General features: G+C 34.7%; 1 protein-coding gene across 1 annotated transcript in view; it reads left to right on the forward strand.

The window, feature by feature from the left end:
* The window catches only part of dysf (dysfusion), a 165,279-nt gene that overhangs the window by 64,158 nt on the left and 74,434 nt on the right, over positions 1–26,687 (forward strand). The window contains exon 3 of the mRNA XM_065346415.1: positions 18,694–18,758. Within this exon, the coding sequence (XP_065202487.1) occupies positions 18,694–18,758 (65 nt within the window). The remainder of the gene's footprint in view (positions 1–18,693; positions 18,759–26,687) is intronic.

Raw genomic sequence — 26,687 nt, forward strand, 5'->3', positions numbered from 1 at the left:
GCGAGTACAAAAATGTGTTTAAATGTGTTATTTTTTCATTTATTCGGGGAGTGTGGTGCCTCATTTTTTTCGAAATGGGGGAGGGGATGGTGAGACTCTGCAGGATGGAATCTAAAAAATGAGTAGATATTTGAATTCAATAACTTCCAGTTGCGGTAAAAATCCATTTATGTCATGTTGTATTTTCTGAATTTTTGAACGTTTTTTGGTCTTTTTTTTGGGGGGGGGGGCTGGAGGAAATTATGGTGTTGTATCAAGTAAATAATAAATATTTCAACTCAGCATCATCCTCGAGTGTGTTCGTTTTAAATTTCCCAAATTTTTAAATGGCAGTGTTCGATATTTATTTTGTTTCCTATATAGAAAACTTGAACTTTCCTCTTGAAAGTTTAGATTAGACTTTTTTGAATTTAGATTATTGATTTCGCCTATCCATCTTCTTTCAAATCTCTGTACAGATTTGCTCCCAATTTGATTAGTCTTGAGGTACAAGCTTTCGAAATGTGACAGTTCAGTCCCCTCAATCCCTTAGACTTTTGAGAGAGTTTTGTTTGAAAATTGGTAATTCTGGTTGCTTTACTTTACTACATACTAGACCATTAAAGGAAACTCGTGGGAGAGAATTTAGTAAAATCGGTACCATTTTTTTTACCAATGGGTTATTGCTAAAGTTCGTGTTTTTTTCTGAAATCATCCAAAGGTATTGTTTTTTGTTCTGGTTTTTGCAAAAAATTCCAAAAAGTTTTACTTTTTTTCAATAATTGTGCAAAAATCTTAGTTATAAATTTCTAGCTTTTTCGCAAATGAAAAGTCTCGCTTTTTTTTTACCAACAAAATGCCATTAATCAAAAAGTGAAAAATCTCACTTTTCGAAAAAAATTGCAAAAAAAATGTAATTTTTACTCCCAAAAATTGTTGATTTTCGCTTTGAAATTTTTTTTTCTTTCAAAATTATACAAAAGCCCTTCTTTAGTATTTGCTAGAAATATTTGCTAGAAATTGTCAAAAAGTTTCACTTTTTTGCCAATAACTCTCACAAAGTCCTGATTTTTGCTGAAACTGCCGGTCTTGCTGTTTGCCAAAAATTGTAAAAAAAAATCCGAGCTTTTTAACAAAATTTCTAAAAATACTTTTTTTTTCAAAAAATTCCGAAGTTTTACTTTTTTTTAAAAATTGTCCTAATGTCTCGCTTATTTTGCCAGAAACTGTCAGAAAATTATTCCTTTTGTTAAAATTGTCAGTTTTGTTTTAATTTTCCACGAATTGTCTTTTTCGTCAGAAGTTGCCAAAATCCTTACTTGGTTGCGAGAAAAACTGTCAAAAAATCTCTGTTTTTCAAAAAAATTGAGCTCTGCGTATCTTTTCCAAAAATTTTTTTATAATTTTTCAAATCTTGAAAATTTATATAATTAAGTATCGAGTCAATCTTTGGGAATTTTTTCTTGTAATGTCTTCCCCTAAAATTTGTATGAAAATCAGAAGTTTGAAAGTTGAGTTTTTGCTACGTATTGATGGGATGAGGGAAGGGAAAGACTGGAAACAGTCAAATGTGCACCGAAAGAGCTCAAATTTTGTCGAATAGGTACCTATATCAAATACACTCGCTAGATACCTTCTTGAAATTGATCTGAAAAATAGATTTGATTTTATAAAAATAGGTACGAAAATGCACACATTTTTCATTTTTGCGAATTGATAGTAAACCTTATGACCGAGTTTGAATTTCATTGCTTACTATTCTTCAATCAGTTTTGATGATCAGGAAGTATTTTTTAATCATATTTTTTGCAGTGAATTTCAACTGTTTCATTCGATCTTGATTTACTTTTGTATTGCAATTTTTGTGGTGTTTAAAAAAAGAATCTCGAAAATATATCCGGAGAGATTTTTTAACGAACTAATCTAAAAATAAATTTAAAATTGAAATCGTCTTTGCGCATCGTTATGCATTTATCGTAAATAAACACTATTCGTTGGCAATTATAAGACTTAATTGATGGCTGAGAATTTTAGGAAGCTATATTTTCATATTTTTACGCTCGTTCATGTTTTTAAAATATTTTGAATGGAATTCCTCGACTCTGAGTCATACACTGAGGTGACAATTTTCACTCATTTCAATGAATGATCGAGTGGGTTGGTTGGGGTGAAAGGCAAGGCGCTTTCATTTAGTCGAACAGTTACATATGTAATGTATAAGTACGTACTAAAGTTAATTAATTTAAAAAATGACTTAATTTCGAACCAGTCCTTAAAATTCCTTCCTAAATGGCATAGCTCGTTTAAAAAGTATTTTCAATTAACTAGCGTAAGTTCATTTTAATGTACGACCGAAGCTAAATTACTACATGATGCCGCACAGCGTTGGCCGAAGACTTGATAGTTGATAGAAAAGCATAACTGCATAAGGTACATACGAGTAGGTATATCTTAAAACATATTAAGAACACTGGGTGCGGAATTAGCGAATTCACGTGTTGAGAGGATATTGAATATAATATGAAAAATATGACCATTTCCAACACCATGATATGGTTAGGGGCACGTGGTTCAAGGACGTTATTAAAACCCTTTCACTAAACAATCAAAACGTCAACTTTGATTTGTTTCCGCACGTTGGTTGTACGCAGATTTACGCAACTAGTTGTGTTTTACTGTACGATCATTAATAATTACGTTATAATTTCCTATTATAAAACTGGAGGGACGCGCGCCGCGCCGCGCCAGGCCAACGTTAAATGTAATGAAATACGAGCTGGAACACCGCAGTGGTAGCAGGAGGAAGAGGTTGAGGTGACCAGGCGCGCGGGATATTGTCGTATGGTCGTAACGGTTTTCATTAAATCAAACTGCAGCGATTCACGCTGCGAATTATTACACCATCTCTGTCGTATTCAATTATATACACATTCATACTTACTTGCCTATAAAAATCTTGGTTCACTTCGCGTCAAGAGAGGAGGTGCAGCGAGGAAAAAATTGGTAAAAATGTCTGAAATCTTATGGCTCGAGGGTGTTTTGGTATTATCACTTGTAAGTATGTAGTACCTAAGTATAGTAGTACGGTGCACATAAGTGTTGATTCATCGATGCGATGTCAAGGTTTGGTAACCCCCGCGTGTTCAACAATATCCATAATGGGACGTATATATTGGAAACATTTTATCGTCTTTGGAATTTTTTTTTCTTCTTCACTACGACGACCTTGAAATGAGGCAGCAGCCGCCGTTCACTCAGCGTACGCGGCCGCAGTTAATGACCAGTAAAATAAGATACTAATTAATTAGTAGGTACCGCGTACGAGTATATGTGTATAGTACACTGTACAGGCGCAACCAGGCAGGCGTACAACTTATCCAACAATTTGACAGATGAATATAGGCAATAAGTTTCAGTATATAGTATAACCCTGAATAGAGGATGTGCGCTTTACCAGCCATATACCGATAGCCGGATTTATATACATACTTACTAACGTTTTGTATGTATTTGTATTTTTAATAAATTTTCTCAGCTGGGCTTATCTTGATGTAGACTGGTTTTTGCGCGCGTACCGCGTACACCGACTACTCATCCGCACAGCCGCACAAGTATTGGCGAGATGTATGGAAAATGAAGGCGATTTTAATTACGTAACCGCGAAACGTGTGTAAAATCATCAATGAATGTGTGTTTTTCATTTATGAATAGTTTAAAGTCTGCGTAATCGAGTCCAGCACCGCCGCCCGTCGCTCTCTTCGCCGACTCTGCTGTCTGTGAAATGTTGTAGGTGTAATAAAGGCGATCGCGATGGCAGCTTAGCAAGGTGTCGATTGTGTCGAAATAAGCTATGATTTAGCGTGTTCTGCGAGAGAGGGTGCAAAGGGTGTATTTGCTCCGGGCCCGGGGTTTCTTCATGTTGCCTCCCTGTGTAGTGTGTAGTATGTCTAGGGTCCATTGTGGGTGTTTTGAATAAAATTTCATCAACTATCAAATATGAGGCCTTTCGGAATGTATAATATGTAATTAGACTCTGCAAGTTTAGTTTAATCATTTGAAGAGTGATATTCCAAAACTCGCTTTGTCCATTTTTATCAAAGTTGAGTTTTCAGCAGTACCTGGTAGATGAAGTATTAACTCACATTCCTACATCATCAACCTACCAAAATGAGTTGTTAAACTCACCTAAATAGCTAATTCACTAAAAAATTTAAAAAAAATAATGTTCCAAAACGCGCTTTGTCCATTTTTATTGAAATTTTTTTCAGCAGTATTTAGTGGATGAAGTGTATACCTACACTCCTACATCATAAATCCACCCAAATAAAGTGCTAAACTTGCCTAAAAAGCCAATTTACCCGTTTAAAGGAAAACTGTTTTTCCTCTTTCCTGAAAAGTTGTGAAAATGGACAAACCGAGTTTTGGAATATCACTCTTCATTTGTATTGTTTTGAAAAACCAATGAGAAAGGGGTGTGAATAATATTAATTTTTTGGTTTTAAAATCAGCATTTGAGCTGTGATGGGTTGATGATTTTTTGGGAAGAGAAGGGCTAATGGTGTTTCATTATAAAAGTGTCAAATGATGATGCATATTGAATATTGACTTGACAACTTTATTCAAAACTTGAGGACGACTAGCAAAAAACAGTAAAAAGTAATCTCTCGAAATTTGACTTTCTTATAGGTTGAAATATGCATTTTGAAAAATTCGAACTTCACCTTTGAATTTCCGTTGAAAAGATTGGATATTGATTTAAGAGGCTCAATAGTATACCTTATGTTCTTTTTGAGAGCATTCAAACTACTTTTTGCAAAACAATTTCAAATTTTGAAGTAAAAAAAAATGGAAATCAGATCATCGTAATAAATATTTCATGACCTATCTCTTGAAAGCGACTTTTTAAAAATTACAGGAGCTTCCAGTAGATTTTTGAAACTTGAAATTTTTCAAAATTTCATCAAATGGAGATGGAAAACCGAAATTTATTCTGCAAACTAATTTCAATACGCTACGAAGTCGACTGCAGGTGGATTTCAAGTTGTTTTGGAGCCTTCAGCGACCTTTTGAAAATGACTGGAGTTTCCACCAGATTTTTTAAACTTGAAATTCCCACTACCTTTTATCAAATGGAGTTAGGAAGCTGAAATTTACTTCGCAAACTAATTTCAATACGATATGAAGTGGACTGCATAGTTGTTTCAAATGGTTTTGAAACTTCCAGCTACTTTTTGAGAATTTCAATTTTCCAAAAAAATGCCATAAAACCTTTCAAAAAGTCGCTGGTGGCTTCAAAACGACTCCAACTCCATTTGATGAAATTTTGTGGGAATTTCTGGTTTCAAAAATCTATTGGAGGCTCCAGAACTGCTCAAAATGGTTTGAAACAGTTTCCAATCTATTCGGCATGTCAAAAATAGGGTATATCCCAAATTTCAGATTTCTTGGTCAATTCGGTAAAACTTTGATTTTTTCCTTATTTTTGGCCTTTTGATTTTCAAAAATTTGCCAAAAATCGAAAAAAGCACTTTGGCACTTGAAATTTTGACAGGTGATAAATTGTAGCCTGATTTTTCGATCTACTTTTGTACGGTTTAAAAAATTTCGTACATGTCCTGATGTTGGAACGCAAAATCTACGATTTTGGCTGACCTGTCCATCAAAATGGCCGCCATTTTGTAAGTAGGGCTACTTTTTATTGAGGACAAGGGCTAGAAATGTTCTTTAGGACTCCTTCCTTTAAGAAAAAAGTTGTTCCGGAGGATCAACGGGGGGGAGGGGGGTGCATATAGATCCTTATGCGGGCTCCCCGACAATATGCAATCCCTGCTCAATTTGATTAAATTTTACGGAACTTTGGGTGATTTTAATGTTTTTTTTGAGTGTTTTTACATCACTGCAATTCGGTTTCAGTATTTTTTCATCCATTTTTGGAAAATTTCATTGAGATTTATTTTATTACTCTTTTGATTATCTTCATGATTTTGATGCTTTTTGAGTGTATTTACATCATTTTGGCAGGTTTTTGACACTTTTTCATGTATTTTTGTCAAATTATGCTAAATTTTCGGTTATTTTCAGAGATTTTTTTCATTAGTGTTTTTACATCAGTATTGAAGACAAAATTCAATAATATTCGTTGCAAAATTTTTGAGAAATAGAAAATCTTGATAAAATACGATATTTTTTTGGTTCAGTTTTAGGCTTTGGTTAGACGGATTTCTAATGGAAAATTTAGTTCAAGTTTTTGTCCAAAATCAACGGATGGTCGACGAAAATCTGTTGGTTTTTGTTTCACCAGATGGCACCAAAAAAAAACCATTTAGAAAAAATGGGCAGAGGTCGTTTTGGAATATCGCTCCTCAAATATAAATGATAAAGAACGCGAAAAGCACTGATCAGATACCGTGAAGAAGCATGAGAGCAGTCGAGTAACACGCAGGGTGTTTTCACGCTTTGCTAAAGTGTATATCTAATACCTATACTACAGTATACATACTTTACATAGACATACTTACATAGAGTATAATATACTCTCGCATCAAAGAGATGAATGAGAGGAGACCTGGAAACTGTGTGGCTTGAGAACGCTCTCCGAGAGAGTAAGAGAGAGAAAGAGACGAAACGACTCTTTCGTATTTATAACGATTTCACGTTGATTGTTGCCGGGCTTTTGTGCATTAAACGAGCTTGGAGCAGCGCTCGAGATACACACGATGAGGTAGTGAATAACCGAATTTATTTGCATTTGAAGCGAATGACATAAATCTAGGCGCAGAGAGGTCGCTCTTGGTGTGATGGTCGCATCCATATAATCAAAAGGCAACGATAATAGGTGTTAGGACTGACACATGGCGGCGTTTGTTATTTGATGGATTTGCGTCTCGACTCGTTGAATATATTATTCAAATAGGCGGTCTTTCGGTACGCGCTGGTAACAGGTGTCTTAAAAAATGTTGAAGTGTTTGACATTGTCGAGTCAACAGAGCTCATTACCGAGCGCTTAGAATAGAGTGAAGAAGAAAAAGGATTAAGTCTCCCCAGCGTGTTGACGCTATAGCTGAGACGCGACCTAGGAAAAGTTGCAGGCGATGATGACGCGCCAAACAAGATGAAGAAGAATGTGTTGCTGTTGCATATACCTAGCCGACTCTATTCGAGTGTAATTCAAATAATTGATAGAATGCAGATTGTTTCGCATCAAGAATTAAACGTTTGTTTATCTTATCTATGCCAACATCGAAGAAGAAATTTTTTCCATTCTCGAGTATCTACCTATCTTCGTAGTATACTCATAACGCTGGATGCTGAGCACTCTCTGTGGTGCCATTCTGCAGATCTGCAGAGTGTTCGTATAGTATGTATTACGCCAATTCGTGAGCTGATTGAGGATTTTCCCATCTATACCTACAGTCAAAGGACTGGACTTGGGATCTTGGGTGACACGTGAACACGATTTAAATTAAATTTGCACCGCGGTCAACCGCGCAATTTACAATAGAAGGTTCTTTTTTTTTATTTCAACGCTCGAACCATATTCTACGTATATACCTACTATATTTGTTGTACGTACTCCGCGAACTGGTTCTCAAAGAAAGCGTTAATTATATGTACCGAAGTTAGCTCTATGACCAGGCGCAGGCGTAGGAGAGTCGAAGAAGAAAAAAATGAATAATCTAATACCAGTATTATAACAGAGTAAATCTCAATACGCGTATAATCGTTTTAAAAATAATCTAAGACTGGTTTCGCGTTCGCGAGTTAATTTATTTCGCGTATAGAAGCGCGGCCAAGCAGCCAGCAATGAACCAGCAGAAGGCAGGCAGAAGCAGAGGGAGACGAACGGCCACCAAAAATCTTTTTAATATGGTGCAGTAGTAATCTTCATTGCCAAAAGCTATCGTCCTACATTTGTTGCCAAGCTAATTGTTCATCTTTAAATTTTTCATTAAAAATGATTGTTGGTTAGAAAGTAACAAACAATAAAAGATTACGCCAACAATATTCCATCGTCCGCGGAAAGGATATACGCAGAGGTACCTTGGCGCGCCCTACACCCCCCTCGCGCCGGTTTCAAAATGGAAAAAAAAGCTAGCACGCGTAAATCTTCATGCCGAATAAATTATTTAGAAATTACTTTCATCAACTTTGAGGTTACTGTACGGTTATTGTAGAACGTTTATTGACTTATACCTGTGAGCGAAACAGGATATTGAATGGTAAAGAAGCATTCGTATCACTTACCTAGGCCAGCTTTTAGTGCTGCAGCTTGCACGGGCTTGAGACTGTGCGACGGTAATAGCGTTATAATATAAACTAATAGAATATGGGAAATGGAAATATGATATTCGACTCGCGCTAAAATCATATTTAAAAATTATCTTCGTCTGTTTTTTACATTATACCTATCGTATATAATCTTATATTACGCTACCGGCGACATTTAAAAAGGAAAAGCTGCGTGGCTTTCTTTTGCAGCGCCCGCGTTTATATGTACCTAGAAGTTGAAAGGTGAAAAATACTGACCATTTGTTGTAATCGGTCTCCGAAGCTGTCATATTGCTAATTAATGCTAGACCATCGTTAGCATATATTTTATATACAAATGTACATGTAGGTACGTTAGCCTTACACCTATCGTAAGCTCGCTTCTCGACTTCTTGTTCTTTTTTTCGGCTGCCTGTGATTTTCATGTACAATTTACTATACTTGTTGTGTGGAGGAGTTGGCATAGTATTGGCGTTTATTGTTGCGAGTAAATATTTGCATGCTGATGGTTTTGTTCGAATATGACGAGTTTTATGAGCTTTAGTAATATGTGCATTTCTGGCCAGGAGCGGTGTTCATGTCGTAGGAGGAGAGTGCAGAACTTCCTTTTGATGACAGTCGTCGATTGTTTATATGGTAAAAGTAGTTTGAGGTTGGAGAGTAGGATTGAGATTGTTGAAATTCATTGAATTGGTAATTTGAGGGTATCTAAATGGATTTGTTGTATGATGAGGTCCTTACTTCGGAGGGACAAATCCGATGAGAATTATTGGAGAGACTGAAAAGAAATTTGTTCAGTAATTGTGACTACTGACTTGCAATAATTTTTTTCTTATTGTGAATTTTTTCTGCTTCAATGTACCTAATATTCGTTTTCATTTTGCGAAAGGACGCCTCTTCTGAAAAACTTTTCATCAAGCTTATATAAGATCAAACGGGTAATTTCATTTTAACGAAAATTCGACGCCGAATTTCGGAGGAGAATGGAAAATTGTTTTATGGGGTAAATCCATGTACGATTTGAGCTGATTAAATAGTGCGTGTCAATTAATTTTACAAAATAAAAGCCAAAAAGCGTCATTTTTAAACCCTTCAACGGAAAAATTCAGCGAATAGGTTTTTAAAATTTTCAGGCAAGAAGTTGGGCTGAAAAATTAAGTTGTACTTAATATTTAGAGAAAAATTAAATTTAATTCATTTATGTAGCTCACGCTGAAAAACTATTACGTAGATTTCCACAGTCAAATGTAAAGATGCAGAGATGCAGAGGGAACTAAAAAGCCAAATTGATGGGAATTCGCAATACAATTTTACCATCTGAAATTTTTCCAATTATTATTTCCTCTTCAATTTTTGTTGGCCCACGGAGAAAAAATTTAAACACAGCGTTTCATTACCTTTTTTTCTGAAAATTTGGTTCGTTACGTTATCTACTAATACACGTAAAAATTATCACATCTCGATGATATTTAATGAATTACCTAATTGGTTTACCTAGGTGTCACTTTTTTCGATTTCGAAAAGATTTCATTTTGCAGGCATCGTAGCTGGTCACTTTTATAGTGACTTGGTCACTTTTTTCACGAAAAGTCACTTTTGGTTACTTTTTTCATCAAAAAGTCACTATTGGTCACTTTTCTTCCAAAAAAGTCACTTTTTTGAATTTTTTTTCGTTTTTTAAAGAAAAAAACACGTTTTTTATCCAAATCATCTGTTTTAAATTCATTTTCAAAGGATTTTATGTGAATTTTCTTTATTAAACAATTTCAGAGTTTTAAGGCTATTCTCTACCCCTGTTATCAGTAGCGATTTTTGATGAAAACTACGAACTTTGGCCGGGGATTGTGCGAAAACTACTGGACGGATTTTCGTGGGGTTTGGTTTATTTTACTCAGAAAACATTCAAAAGCGAGGGTTTGTCGAGATATTTTTAATTTATGTCATTTTGTGGCCGTCATTGGGAATTGAATGGAGGTATTATTGATGCTCAGATCTCCGTTGGAAAAGCTAAATTGGAAAATATGGCTACATACCCTCGCTTTCAATGATAAATTATTAGCATTGGTGAAAAAAAATTGAAAGAATTTTGAAAATTCACGGAGAAATCCCCGTCTGAAGTTTAGATGGGAGCGGGTCGCGGGACATAAGTAGGTACGACTAAATTCGTTCACTCGATTACATGCAATCTTATGAACGAACGATGAAAATAACGAACAAATCGGCTTCATATTTCGAACGTTTTCACTAGGGTAGAGAATAGCCTTAAAAACACAAATTTTTACTTTTCGAAACATCGATTTTCGAAAGCTTTTGCCCTCGCTTCGCTCGGACTTGTTTTCTTTCCTTTTTCAAAATAATGATGGAAATTTATTTTTTTTAAAATCAAGTTCTAAATCCAAAAAATAAACTTCTCACAAAAAAACATCGTTTTTATGCTTCTCAAAATACAAATTTTCAAGAGCTTTTGCCCTCGATTAGGCCTGTCTTTTTAAATAAACTAGGTCTTACTCGTTCTCACATTTTTTTTTAAAACGGATTTTCCGGTGGGACCAGGCGGGAGAATAAAGTAATAGTTTTCAGGTGAAATATTGAACGTTTTTTTTGCTTTTCTTTTTCGATTTTTTGCTCTCCTGAGTCCTGAACAATGGAATTTAAAAAAAATTGGTCACTTTTTTGGTCGCTTTTTTCACTGATGAAAGTCACTGGAGTCACTTTTTTAGAAAAATTTGGCTACGATGCCTGCATTTTGGAATTCTGATTATTTAGGGGGAAAAAATTGATATAAAACTGAAACTTTTGCAAATTTTTGACAATCAATACCTAAAATTTCAATTTTTCTGAATTTGAAAAAATGGAAATTTGCGTAAAGAACATTGAAAATGTCAAATCAGTTTCATTTTGGAATTTGAAAGGTGAAGTGAAATAAAATGTTCCTCAGTAGGTATCTTATTTCGATGTAAAAGTTGAGAAATTACCAAAAATCAAAATTTCAAAAATGATAAAAACTATCAAAAATTAGGATTCGTGTATTTTTGATTTACGTAATTCTATTTTTCAAAATGAAAATTTTCTCTGTTGGGAAATTTATTTTTTTTCAATTGAAAATCCTCGCGACATTTGACCCGGTTTCATTGCAATTTTGCCACGTGATGTGCATTAAAATGTTCCTTTGTGAACTGTCGAAGTTCTCTAAAAAAGGCACGAAATTTTGTACTGTGTCTTAGGGCATTAAATTTTTCCGTTGTAAAAGTCCTAAAAAACAGTTGAGAAGAGAATCGAAAAAATTTTCAAGTAATTAAATTTTTTCAGAAATTTTCATCGATTTCTTTCGTATCTTTTTTATTTTGCAACTAGAACTTCAGAGACTTGAGAAATTTTCAATTTTCCTCTTATAAGTGATGCCTAAACCGTATTTTTTTCAAATATCACGATGTAGTTTTTTGGTTTTAAGTGTAGCATGGAAATTTTTTAAATTTAGGTATCCGTTCAACTTCTATATGTGTTGAAGGGGATAAATCATTGGCGATGTTTTCAACCAAAAAAGATCTACGCTTTACTTCTCAAAAATTACTTTGAAAAACGTCCATCTGTTCGAGCGAAGCAATGGTGTAAAATTTGTCGAAAATTCTATTCGGCTCGTTTTCGTTATTATCTATTAGTTGAAATTTTTAGCCCATTCAGTGTCAGTCAGCGAGCGTTCAATTAGGTCAACAGTCAGCGTCAAAATTGGCATCGAAAACGAATTTTTAACAGGATTTACCGGTAACCATCCGTTTCTTGGATGATTTTTTGAGAATTTTGTGAAATGATATTGTAAAGTATACCTAGGCCCCTTTATTCAAATTCTGACTCAATTGGAAATCGCCTATATATAAAAATTAGCGTTTTGTTACGTTAATACTAATTTCGTTTTTGAGTCAAAAAAATCAGTTTTCTCCAATTTAAAAATTGTTTTACGAATATTTTTAACCCGGTGTCACTTCAGTAGTCTAATTTTTCAAATGTGATGCTATTTTTTCAATGTTTTTGTGCTTCAACTTTTCAACATCTTAACTGAATATAGCTTGAATCAGTGACTTAGTCACTGAAAAATAAGTGAAAATTAAGAATATTTCGGCGAATTTTGGCATCTTTCGTCCTTGAAAATGATTACAGTTGCCGAGTGCGCGAAAAGTTATATGTGCTTATCTACTCGTACGTTTATGTGTATTGTGTAGGATACAGTATTATACGCGGCAACTGGCAAGATATTTTAGGAAGTAGTAGATAAGTATTCTTTAAGCTCAGCGTGTCCTTCTGCTTACGTATGTATAATTTTTCTTCATAAAGCTCTCGAAAGAAGCGACTAAAAAATCAATGAATCATCGGCTCGTTTGAAAAATCTGGGGATCTAGCTGTCAACGCATGCAAATTGTACGTATATCATACGGCGGCGGCGGGCGCATAGCATAGCATAGGTAGAGATCTTTCTACGACCAGTTTCAAAGCTGCGCGCCGTATAATAATGGTTAATTTGTGGCATAATTGAGTTAACACGTTGGTCGTTTGTTTTCACGGGTACATAGCCGTGGCTGTAGCAGTGTAGCTGTTGCACCTTCGTGGTTCGTAATGATCATGTTTAAACCACAATGCTTCTCGAATCTCGAATATCATTATGTCACGCGCCAATTCGCCCACTCTTTCGACCAAATTTGTATAAAGCAACGCGAACGACCGTGGATCACGATCGAACAGGTGGAAACATTCCAAGTAGTATTTTTATTACCCGACGCAGACCATGGTGGTATTTTTTTTTCGCGCACGCGGTCGCATGGCGCGATTTTAACGATATATATAGGTACATTATGTACACGTACAGTGTACACCTCGTATATGACATACATAAAAATCATACATATAATTCGATCGGCCGCCATTTTTTCCCGCGCTGATGGCTATAACGATTATCACCTGTTTCTGTTCTGTTCTTATTGGTTATACGTGTCGTATTAAATATCACTTTTAGTTGATTGGTTGTTGCTCATTTCATAAATGAGAAAACCACCGCCGCGGTCGCCGCGAATGACGTACAGGTACACAACGTTGCAATTAGCACCGGTCGCACTCTTCACACCGGAGAGAGAATGGCTTCTTTGTGGATGTCGCACCGCCGCCACAACCACCACGTCCATTGTAGTGGGGCCATCCGCGAGACATGTCATGTGTGGCGATCTGGTTGCTGTCTGCTGATTTCATTCCGCGGATTCGATTCGCGAAATGAAGACTGCAGGTTTACCTGCGTTTGATGAGGTGAACTTATAATGCGCGATGAAATTTAGAAGCTAACATAGTATCATTTGAAGGATATCATGTTGGAATTTGCTACATTTTTTTTTTAATCGGAAGTAAAATTTTTGAACAATTTTTTACGTAATAGCATCTTAATTGGATTTCATTCCTGGTGTCTGTCAATCCTGCTAATCGTGCATCAAATGCTTTGGCAACCTCAAGTCTAAATTGAAAATTTTATGACTTTTCCGAAATTTTCGTTTGGCAAAGGGAAAATTGAAAAAATATTCTCATGAGAAGTCATTTTTGAAGAACAAACTGCAGCATTTCTTGAAATGAATCCGTTGTAAAAATGTAATGAAAGAATTTCCTTTGATGATCTAAAAAAAAATTTTCCCAAACTGGTGGAAACATGTTCCCTTCCGTTTTTCAAATTGTAATTTCCAAAGAAGTAATTTGCATTTTTTAAATAATGAATACGTTGCAAAAGCACGATTAAAAATTTCCTTGAAAATTCTCAAAAAATATATGAAAAAAAGAAAAATCGCGAAGTGGTAAAATACTGGTAACACCCCCTCCCACTCCGAAAAAATATTGGAAATCCGAACCGAAGACGTTGGAAAAGCAAACATTTGAGGAGTAAAGTTCTAAAAGTTGTAAAGTATATTTATATTCGCAAATACCCTGCCAATAAAAAGTTGGAATAGTGAAGGTGTTTTTAACACCCCTGCTTTGAAAAAAATCTTGCAATGTCCAAATACATTGCAATGGTGAAAAATTCGCATGTAAAATTTGTACCCCCCCCCCCCCCCCACTAACACAAAATCGCGACACCGCATTTTTCAAAATTTTCAAATCATACTAAAAAACGTGCTTTTTTAAAGTAATGACATTTGTCAACATCTCAGATGCACCCACATTTTCAGCAGTTTTTGTTTTTGAGGTTGCTCAAAGTCCATGTTGAAGTTTGAAGGTTTTTTGGGAACGTGCGTATTGAAAATGTGGCTTTTTAGAGGGCTGTTGGAGTTCTCGGTTTTAGTTTTATAGCTTTTACGTCAATTTTTAAGGATGAAACACGGGTAATTCTGTTTTCAAAAAATCCGAAAAATTTCCAAAAAGTGTAGAATAATATTTTGAAGTGCTTAAGGTACCTCAAACTTATTTAGCGGTGGGCAATTTCAAGTACATATGAGGAGCGATATTCCAAAACGCCCTATGTCCATTTTTAATCTCAAGTTTAATACTTCATTTGGGTAGATTTATGATGTAGGAGTGTAGCTATACATTTCATGCACCAGATGCCGCTAAAAAAAATTCCATAAAAATGTACAAAATGCGTTTTGGAACACTTTTTGAAAAACAAACTCAATTCGAAAAAAATGGACCAAGGGCATTTTGGAATATCGCTCCTCAAATGTCTGAATTTTTTTTATTTTAGTTTTTCCAGACAATTTTCAAAATTGTTTCAAAATAATTTTTATGCAGTTTTTTTTAAAAAAAAATATCTCTAGTCAATGTTTACGTCCACGGCCAAGACCTTATGCCCTGCATTACCGACCAAGTTTTGCTTCAATCGTTCGAAAAAGACTTCATAAATGATAAATAAAAAGTAGAAATGCGAGAAAAATAAAAAAGTCCTGATAAGTCCTGAATCTGGAATCACATTTTACTAGTATGAATCCACTCTTTAAAAAAAGTGAAAGGCTTCAGGGCCTCGAAAACACTTCGTCTTTCCTTCCCTGTTAACTCCTTTCAAAGTTTCAGTGATTTTCATTCATTTACTCGTAGAACCAGATAGCGAACTTCTTGGTGGCATTTGTATATCTGCCTTTCTGTCTCTCTTTTACTCAAAATATCTTCTGTCGATGTCCTGTTTGTCAACCCACATTTGTACATAATTTATTCCAACTTTTCAACTTACATACACTATACGAGTTTAAGTTTGTAAACGTTGACATGCTTCCGAGGTAGCGATGAATGTTTGTTTACGAGTTCACGGTAAATACCGATTTACTGTCTTCGTGTAGGTACTGTAGCTGGTTGGTTCAGTGGTAGAAAAGCTTGCTCCTACACCATAACCTATCTTACATACAAGTCTTCCACTATGAGTCAGCTGTGTAAAATTGACGGTCTGACGTCGCGCCACGCTACTTATGTAATAAATCTTCATTTTTCAAATTATTGTCTCTTTTTCTGCATTCGTAAGTAATTGCTCTGAAATACGAACCGAGTGAGATTTGGACACGTTGTCTTCATACGTTTAGTTGATGTAAAATATGCATGCCTATTTTTCGATTGATCTACACCAAATTAAATGTTTTGGAATGCAATTTAAATTTTTCATAGTAATTTTCATTTTTTTAAAGGTTTAATGAGCATTTTTTTTGATGAGGTTTGGTTTATAAATAGATTACCGAATTCCTTCCTGATTGTTATATTATACGTTTTATTTACCTGGTACGAAAAATTGAAGATTGTCATTAGTTTTTCCTTTTAAACATGGCTGTAAGTCGTGAGTAATAAACTTGTTTTTATGTTGAGCACTTTTTGGATACCATACCTGTTTTTCATATGACCATTTACCTATATATTTGATCGTTTCGTAAATTTTTTAAATTTTAGTCTGCAATTTATTTTTTTGTTTGTGTTGGCTTGAATTTTTTTCAGCAAAATGATTAGAAAATGATCTCGCGTGAGAACCCTTTGAGTAATTGGTACTCTTATTATTTTATTATCGAACAAAAAACGGTCATTATCGCACCCCTTCACCCTTAATACCCCAGCCAAATACCAAAATAACTATCCTTACTTAAGGAAAATTCCAACATAGGTACACTAACACTTGTGAAACTTGTTTCACTTTAAACCATGTATATAAGTGGATATGCCTAATCCGGCGGTATAATTTGTCGAAGGAGTTATCCAACGATGTTGATAAAGAAGGCGTTGTTTTCAATTTAAATCTTCATCTCGGAAAGATATCTCAGGAAACACATTGTAAATCCGGCGGCGATAGATCATATCTGATATCTGTAGTACTCGTAGCTAGGATAACCCGTGGTGGAAATTTTCTTACGAAATTCCATTGGTTGTTCGGTCTTTGCACAATTTCAAAGCATAAGTACGAGTATCTTCTCTCCTATACGAATATCGTTTTAGTAGAGGGGTTTATTGCAGCATCCGTATATAAAGATGGATCGCATTAGCCGAAATAATTCATGTTGGGATGCGAAATTTTAGGTTTTTTTTCTCTCTTTTTTTTCTAATTCGACAATGTCCGTAGAGTTATTTCTCGATGTCGGTACAACATTAACTAACATTACGTAATCGATTTTTATTACTATCAAGTCTGTGTGTAATCAAACCGATCCTTGAATGTAATGAAGATATGTTTTATTGCCTGAAAAAAGCGGAATATTGCGAAGAGGATTGTAACATAGTTCTCAGCGGTCAAGGTGTGAATCGTAAACTTTTATAACGGGTGTTACTTAATGTTAGAATAATTTTCCAAAAAAAAAAAAGAAAAAAAATCTACGAAGTTTTGATTAATGGTTGAAGAATTCAATTTTTAATTAGTTTATAGAAACCATACGTATGTCGTATATGATTCATTTATGTCTGTTGGTTTAATTTACGACTAGTGTAGATTGATTAAAGATTAACGAGTGTATGTACTTTCTATCGTCGCAATTATTATGTATCTGCCTACATATTTCAATTGTTATGAGATGGTTAGATACTGAGAAATTAATCACTGAATTGATAATTGTATATTACTAAATTCATGTGATATAGAAATCAGTAAATTCTAGTGAAAAGTTTTTAAAAAATAACAAATGACCCTCCCTTCTCCTACAAAAAAATTTTAATAAAAAATTGAACCTCATAGTTCATTACCTATTCACCTCAACTAGACAATACTAAAAAATGAGCTTCAGCTTTAAGGTTAAAAATTGTCAAAAGTTGAAAAAAATGAAGAATTTAGATGGATCGAATTTTTGATAGGTACCATATATTCACAGGAGAAGTGACACTGACGACTACTTATCAAGTTACTCAAGTTATGAAAAGTAACTTTTAGTTATCTTTTTCAAAATTCTGGTTACCAGACTTACATTTTTTTTTTTTACATTTTCAAAATTCAAATTTTCCAAATCTTGTCCTTACTGCTTTAAGAAAAAAAGAAAAAATGAATAATTCAGAAAAGTAGGTATTCACTTTGCCAAAAGTGTCTTATTCTGGGCAAAAATTGCTGAAAATTATACTTAACGCATCTTTGCAATAAAATTTCAACTGTCTCACTATTTTCCCAAAAATCGCCCAAAAGACTCACTTTGCAGCCAAAAAAAAGCCAGAAAGCTTTGATTTTGCCAAAACTAGCAGCGTCTTTATTTTTGTCAACATTTTTAACCAAGTTGCAAAAAAAAAATCTCATTTTTTTGATAAAAATTACAAAAAATCATAATTTTTTGGTCTATAAAATTTTCAAAAAGTCTCGCGTTCTTCCACAAATTCACGACGTTTATCTACAAATTACAGCAAAAGTTTGCTTTTTCACCTAAACATGCAAGAAACAGTCTCACTGTGTTGCCAGAAATTACTGAAATTTTTTTTACTTTTTTCACAATTTTTTTTTGAATGTTTCTATTTTTTCCTTTCAAAAAATTTAATTGTTTCGAATTCAAATTAGATGAAAAATCAGGTGAAAATCCAAATGGTTTAGGTCTTGCCAGTCTCTGTACGCTGATGATTTTTCATCATTTTTGTTATGAAAAAAGTAATCGCGCCTATCAGACCCAATTAGTAAAGGTGGCGAAGATGGGGTGGGGGGATTTGTAGAATATTTTTTTAATTTTCCCGAAAAGTAGCAGTTTTGAAAATTTTCCAGTTGCATCTATGGAACCCCTTTCCTATTCTTTCTTTTTGAATAGCAATTTCGTCGACTTGAAGACTCTTACAATTATATTCCTCGCCATATTTTCAAAAGTGAATTGTGAGTTCTTCTAATGCATTATCTTGATTTTACTGTATTGTCTGTGGTTTTCATCGTGAGTACTAAGTAGTTTCGTAAGAAAACTGAGACTACCCCAAGTGAAAATTCTGCTAATCACGCTATCGTATCCCTTTAATACTTTCACTTTAGTTTTTCTAATAAATGGTTATTTTTTTTTGTTTCAGTTTTGAAACGCCATGAAATTGGAATTCACCACTGCTCGCAGACTCCGAACATCGGATTTTCCAAAGTAAGTACTCGTACGAGTTCCTTATATGTACTTACAGAGCATAAATTGGCGCCCAGTGCTGTAAAATTAGATGGTATAGACATAGAGGTAGATGTAAAACGATGATGCATCTATGTACTCGTATGGTACAGTATAGAACCACGTGTGATTTAATATGAGTTTTTTTTTGGGTCGATAATGGCACGATAATGACGTGGGTCGATAGTTGTAGATCGGTTGGTTGGTTGGTCGGTCGAAAATCTCACGATGTCGTGATTCAGTTTACTCATCATGGTAGAGCTTCTCTAAACATCGTTAGCGTTGAGACAAGGCGCTGATGACGTTAGGTTATGATACAGGAGTGCGGTGATGTGATCCACCATAAATACTCGTACATTGTCATGGAATAATTTCATCGCGATTGTATCGAAGTGAGTGAGTGAGAGAGATAGAGAAGAGAGATATTATCTAATGGAGTGACAATGTACCTACATATATACCCACGTATTCCATGACCTAGGATAACTTTAATATGTGAAGATTTTTCAATACTCCTTGACCTTTTCTTCGATATCTAATGACCTTCTGTGCGTAGATAAGATGCGCGATTTCGTTATGAATTTTTTCCAACTGGTTGGGGGGACGAGGAGCGGTGAAAATGTTACCGAAATTTCTATTGCTCTAAAAAAAAAAACGTGTAATTATATATTTTAATATTTTACAATCTGTGTGTACTGATAACAACTGAACATCGACCTTCGAAGGCTATAATACGAACTATAAACTGGTATCCAACGCATAAATCAACACCGTAATCTATTAAAACCTTTACGCCTCTTGTAAAAGTAATTTTTACTGGTAAGGCTCGCGGTATCTGCCGCGTATAGTGTACCTCTACCTATATAGGTGCTTCTTCTACGTTAAACGGCTGCGGAGACCGCGTGGGAAAGTGGGGAGGATTAGGTCAATCAGCTTGATGACCCTGCATTGTCCTATCTTTGGTCCAGTCTTCATCATATTGGATATTTTCCGTAAGATCACTTACTATCGACCAAAGAATCAAAATATATGTTATTACCAGTCAAAGAAATATAGGGAATCGGCCGCGCTACAATAATTACTTGGGATATACGGAATTTCTGCTGTTTTTATTATTGTTATTATTCATTCTGATCGGTCTCTATAACGTAATGTGAACAGAACACTGTACACAGTACTATACGGTATACATTCCGATCGAATGAAAAAGTTTCGCTATTATGTAGCTTTATTTTATAGATAGGTAAACTAAGTGAATTTTTGTACGCGCTCGGACTCGGACGCATATGGCATGGCAGTGACCATACTATCCCAAGTTGCTTGATGAGATTCTCTAAGATCATTTCGAAAGAATTATGCGATTGCGTGTGTAGGTATACTGCGTTCAATGTAACGTAAAATTACGTACAATTTGGATAGGTAATTTGTTTGTTTTTTACTCGTATAGGTTTTCAGTTCCGTATACCTAGTCTGACAGTCATCTCAAAAATTGACAAGTCAAGGGAGAAAAGCGATTGCGATGGTTGATTTCTAGATTTGAGTGGCGAAGGGGTATGAAAAGTGCGACTTGTGACTTTTTTTCAAAGCAAGGTTGGTTGTATGAGAAAATAGCTTGAAGTGTAATTTTTCGAGTCCTGAACGTGAAATTCGCCCAAAATGTCTTCTTGAGTGAAAATAGCTCTTCTACTCGTAGTATACAATCGCAATAGTCTAAATGTTCTAAAAATTTACGAATATCTGTAGCCCCTTCCCCTCCGACCATGTACAAATGTGAATTTCAGTAAAGTTAAACAGTGACCAAACAATTTAAAATCCTCATTGCGATTTTTTTTTTTTACCAAAGCGTAAGGATTCCTAAAGTAGATAGGCACCAACCAAAAAAATTTTCAGCTACTGAAGTGGACACAAATAAGGTCTATATTTTTAGGTTTTAATAATTTACGAAATAGCTCAAAAATGTCATAAATTGATGACAAATTATCATCTCAGAAAAATATTTCTCTGGTCATAGGTACATACACATTAGGGTCCAATATGTACCTACCTATGTATTATATTTTAGAGGACCAATTTTGACATAAATGTGGGTAATGGGGTTTTTGGCTGCACATTTTTTTTTTTTTTTTTTTTTCAAAAAATGCTCCGAAGTCTCGAAATATTTCCATTAACTAGCTACAACTTCGAGGATATCCTTCTCAGATCATATTTCAACTACAAGTAGGTACAGACATCTTTTGAGGATCGCTTTGCAATTTTTAGACTTCGTATTTTCGAAAAATTTCAAATCTCTTGGGACCCTCAATTTTTTGAGGACTGCTCGTCCATGGGTTCTCATGCTACGAGAGGAAATTGAACAAAATCGGCGACTTGAATTTCAGATACCTACTAAAGTAGGTACATTTTTCGATTTTTCGCGAATGTTTGAAAATCAAAAGGCTAAAAATACAAAAAAAAAATCAAAATTTTATCAAATTCGCCTTGAAAGTTGAAATTTGTTACTTACGTGGGTACACCATTTTCAAACCTCCGAAACTGCATAGAAACGGTTTCGAATCATTTTGAGCAGTTCTGGAGCCTCCAGCAGATTTTCGTTGGTTAGTTGAAATTTCCATAAAATTTTACCCAATGAAAGTACCAATCGAGTGTACATGAGTTGAATTTAAATTGCACAGATTTTGAGTTTTTTTTTTCGGAAACTGGAATTTCTAGAATATGGCTGGAGGTTGTAGAACGGCTTGAAACGATCTACAATCAACTCAGTTTGTTGAAATTAGAAATAAATCAACTTTTAGCTTTCCAACTTCATTAAGGAAAATTTTGTGGAAATGTCAACATTGAAGAATCTTTTGGAGGTTTCAGCGATTTGGGAGGTAAGAAATGAAATGGAGTATCTAAATATCAAATTTTAAATTTGTAGGTGATTTTAGCAAAATTTTGATTTTTTTTTTGAATTTTTGCCCCTTTGATTTTTGAAAATTCACCAAAAATCTAAAAATGCGATTGAGCCCCTAAAATTTTGACTGGTGATGTATTTTTGCATGAGTTTTTGATTTATCGTTCTTTATTTGATTCAAAAAATTCCCTGCGATGAGTTGGGATACCTCCCTAATAATTTTTTTTTATTATTTTTTTTTGGGTGAGCATGAAAAAATTGTTTTTTTTTATATAAAAAAATAATTGGTTTTCTTATCTTTTAAAATTCGCCAAGAACTGAAAAAAACATTTGTGCAGCTAAAATTTTGGATGTGAGAATTTCGGAACAAACTCTCTTCAAAAATCCAATTTTCATTGAAATCAGAATCGAATATCTTGAGTGCGTTTCCTTCAGATTTCAAAAAATTCACTTGCATTATTTTTTTAATATGTTCCTTATTCTTTGATCAGTTTTTTGAGGGTAAAAAGGGAAGGGAGGGAAGGGGATGGTGATTTTTGCACAATTTTATTCGACGTTTGCGGTGTTTTTTCAATTTTGTTGTACGTTGTACATAAGCTTAATAAATACCTTGATATTTTTTCCAATTTTCTAGTAATTTTGAGAAAACGTCAATATTTTGAAATTTTTTAGAAATATTGTATTTTATATTGTCGACTTTGATACTCGTAGTAATTTTTGTACTATTTGATTTCACGCAATCTCAGTCTTACATATATATGTATTTTACATATATTATTTTTGCTCGACGATGCAATGTTTGAATCGTTTGCTGGAGAAGTCCATGGTGACGTAGTACAGAAGAGAGGTTCAAGGAGTGATCACCCGGGGGGGGGGGGGGTGAATGACTAATTTACGTGAAAACTAATCGCATCATGATATATCGCTCGTACTTATGTCATAGTTTGGCCAAATGATAAATTCGTAAACACTTTCAGCAGTAGGTAAAGGTATACGTACAGTACAGATACACACAGAAGAGGCGCTAGCGATGGCGTGGCGGTGGTGGATAGTTTTAATTTTCAAATACGCGACTCGTCGGTATGGCAGAATGGGCTGGAGGGAAAGGTGGAAAAATGGCAAAGGAGAAATATTTGATTAACGTTTACCTTTCACGACTGAAACATGAGACAATAAAGACAGATTCATGCTGCGATGGTTGTACTCAGGGCGGTCGTAGACACACATTCGCTAATAAATCGAATATGATCAACTAGCAGCGTTCACGGGGTGACGGAATCAGCGGGAATTAAAATTATAAAAGCTCAGATGTAAAGTGACACTTATTATTTCTTACTCTTATTTTTATTACCGCGTGTGCGTCTTATCACACCGTACCATAACATCGTAATAAATATCAACCCGAAGCCGGTAATTTTCAAGAAACTATTTTACTCTATGGCCTAGCTACGTGTGTTTTTTTTCCTTCTTTCCTTCGTCTCCTCTGTACGCCACTCGACTAGTTTAATGCTTGGTATTTTGATATATGACGCGTACGCTAAGATTTAAATGGGACATATACAGACTAGACGAGGTATAACCGAGATGTTTTCCTTCTCCTTTTTTTCTTTTTCTTCTTTATATTTTTTTCAGCTGTAATGTAGCATAGGTGAACACGTGCTTGGCTAGCGTTAGCTAACTCGAAAATTAATTACGAATTTCATTTTATTAGGATATCTCTGGTCTGTGGTTTGAATTACACGCGTATATATGGGAACTGCGCCTGCACTATGCGTCATATGAGCATAGCATATACGGTACTGCGCATAGTAAATTGGCAATATTAATCGGTCTCTGGTCTCTCTGGTCTTCGGTCTCAGCCCGCAGCAGAGGTAGTTTATTAAAGGTTAGGTCATTCGACGAGCGTTTAATCGATTCGCGCGACAACTCGGTTTCATGAATGAATTCATTGATACTGTGGCAGTTCTTTTTTCCGGTTGTTTCCCGCTGGTTTTTAGTATTAGACGACGTTATGGTGAGAATGAGCCGAAGTGTACCTCTGAAGATGTGACTGTGGGGCTATAGGAGTGCAGCGTCAGTAGTCGCAGCTGCTGAATGCCGCGGCCGCCCAAGTGTCTGGAGTATCATACAATTAATCAGCAGCGTCAAAAGTATTATGAAAAGGGAATTGAATCTTTCAGCTCAATCTTGGTTTGGTCTACGGAGTGAAAGCTTCCTTTTTTGAAATTCTGTCTACCTACTTTTTTCTAACGTAAGATTTTCAGCTACTTGTACGTAATATCTACCTTTTTAGTGAAGCTATGAGGGTCCTCTGCTCCCACTGGGATTTTCGAATTATGAAGCAAAAGTTTAATCGTATATGTTTTTCTGTCTCGAGACATGTCTCTTTAGGTCGAAATTTTTTCTCATCGCTGGATTAGAAATCAGGTAAATACGTAAGCGAATAAGAAAGGTGAATGGAGGATTGTGCTATAGGCTCTTAAGTTTTCAAATTTTAACTCCTTCAGATACTTATTTGGAACATTGAAGAAAAATTTAAATAAATTGGATGATAGATATATCTATATTTAATACTGCCGAATTTTTATTTCTTTCATGAATCTCATCTAAATTAATAAGCCCATTGAAAAGTGAGGATCCCAAAATTGCAATGTACATGCACATACGAAAGTAAATTTGTTAAGAAGAAAAAAAGTCAACTTATCCATACGACGACAACAAATTAATAATTTACTTATTGCTTTCCTCTCCTGCTGATCGCGACAAGACGTGAGGTAACCTCCTGGTATACTTAAACTCTTCGCGTACGCGATTAACCGGCGAATGAAAAATTATAACGAATTATAAATAAATTACCTACGTATTACCTGGGACGAGATTAATGTACGTGTTAAAATCCAAAAAAAATAAGCCTAATGGTAGGTTATTAACGTTCCGGATACGAATTGCGTTCATTTTTCATTATTTAAACAATACCGTTGTTGCCGTAGCCGCCAAGATGAGTTTGTTCGATTGGTTTGAGGCTTGAGCCGAACGCAGTGGTTCTGCTATTCTTCAGTCACCAGCTACGTAGCTCTTCGGATTCGTAATTTGAAACGAGATGGCTTGGTTGTGGTATGAAGATGAAGATGAACGGCTATAGCGACTTTCGCTTAATTGATTTTTCTTTCGATGATGAGCTGAGTAAAGTTTTATGATTTATGGGCATCGTAAAGCTGAATTTATGGAATTGATTATGTCTTTCAGAAGGAAACGTACAAGATGATGTTGGTATCATCTGATCGAAATTTTGTCAATGGTTTGATTAAATTGATAAATTTAAAGGTATATACACATTAAGTAAATGCCTAATACACATACCCGTTGTGGTTAGTTCCTAGAGAATTTGATAAAAATGACCAATTTTGTAAAAAAAAAAAAAATTACTTATACGTATTTGGAATGGATATTGAAATTGAATTTTGAAATATGTAGCATGAAATTTAAAAAGAAATTACCTACCTATAAGTTATTAAAATTACTCAAAGTGACACAAAACTTGATTAAAATGACATGAAATGTTTCAAAATTATGTGGTTGAAATATTGTTGATGCCATAAAGTTTTGAGTTTTGCTAAAAATTCATCGGAAGTAAGAATTTTTTATGATGAAAAAGCACTATTTTTTTTAAAATTAATTTTTGGGAATCTTATGTGATACTCTAAAACTTGACGCTCTCGCTTTTTTAGAGCTCATTTGTACATTTGTTGAGCAATGTTGAGTTGGCCCAATCTTCTTTTAATATACTTAGTGAAAGAAATCTCAAGTAAAATGATTCTAAACTTTGAAAAAATCATAAATTTTGCTCAAAGGCCACAGGAGGGTGAGGTAGGTGAGTTGACCTAAGTCATTTTTTCAAATTTTTTGCAGCCTCTTGTTTGTGGTGGTGAAAAGTCTCATTTTTGCCGAAATCGTTAAAAAAGTTTAATTTCGGGCAAAGTTGCCAAACTTGAAAAGAAATTCTTGCTTTTTTCACCAAAACACCTGAAAGGTATGTATTTTGACCCTGGTGGTCTAGAGAGCTCAGTTTTTTCTGAAATTTCTAAAAAAATGATCCAGTCTTTTTTTGACGAACAATCCAAAAAAAATCTTGGTTTTTTGCATAAACTGGCAAAAAAAGTCGACTTTGTTGTCGAAATTGCCAGAAAGTCCTATTTATTGCTTTAAAATTATAGGGGGCGGACGTGAGACTATTAACGGACCAAAAATTGACCAAATTCAATACTAAATTTTGACTAATCCAAAAACCAATTTTTTCAATGCATATCATTCCCGTCACAACTCATGCAAAATCGTCAAAAAATTTCATTTGTTATAAAAATAGTCAAAAAGCCTTCATTTTTGCCAAAATTATTCATGAGTCCTGTTTTTTGCCAAAATTTTTGAAAAGTCCTGCTCTTCTGTCAATATTGTCAGAAAAACTCATTTTTTGCCAAAATTCCCTGAAAATTCCTGCTTTTGGCTAAAACATCCTAATGGTGTTGGTTCTTTTTTTAGTTGCCTAAAAGGACCCAAAATTGCTAAAAAAAAAGTTTTATATTGTTGCAAAAATTTGTCTAAAGTATTTCTTCTATCAAACTTTGTTCACTTATACGTACTCTTCTTGCAAAATTTTCATTTTTTTCTGACTGTCTTTGAAAACAGATAGGTACTTCTCAACCTCGAAATAGTCTGGTGCTTGAATTTTAATCCCTCCTCTTCCGCAAATTGAGACATTTTAAAAATTGTCCTGCTTTTATCTTCGGAAACATTCTCACCTGCTCCTATCTTCACACTTCTTTTGCTCAAAAAAGTTTCTCTTGAGCATCCTTCATCTTCAACGGTCTTTCCATTTTCGTGAATCATGTGAGTACCTTAGAGTCAAACCCAGAATTCTCCAAATTTTTCAAAAATGAGGTTATGATCGTTTTGGGTACAGTTAGTAGGTACGCATCGATTGCCATTCTCCGTTTTTACCTATCTGACACAATGACGCAGTC

The sequence above is a fragment of the Planococcus citri genome, chromosome 1 (genome assembly GCF_950023065.1).
Source record: "Planococcus citri chromosome 1, ihPlaCitr1.1, whole genome shotgun sequence".
Classification (NCBI taxonomy): domain Eukaryota; kingdom Metazoa; phylum Arthropoda; class Insecta; order Hemiptera; family Pseudococcidae; genus Planococcus; species Planococcus citri.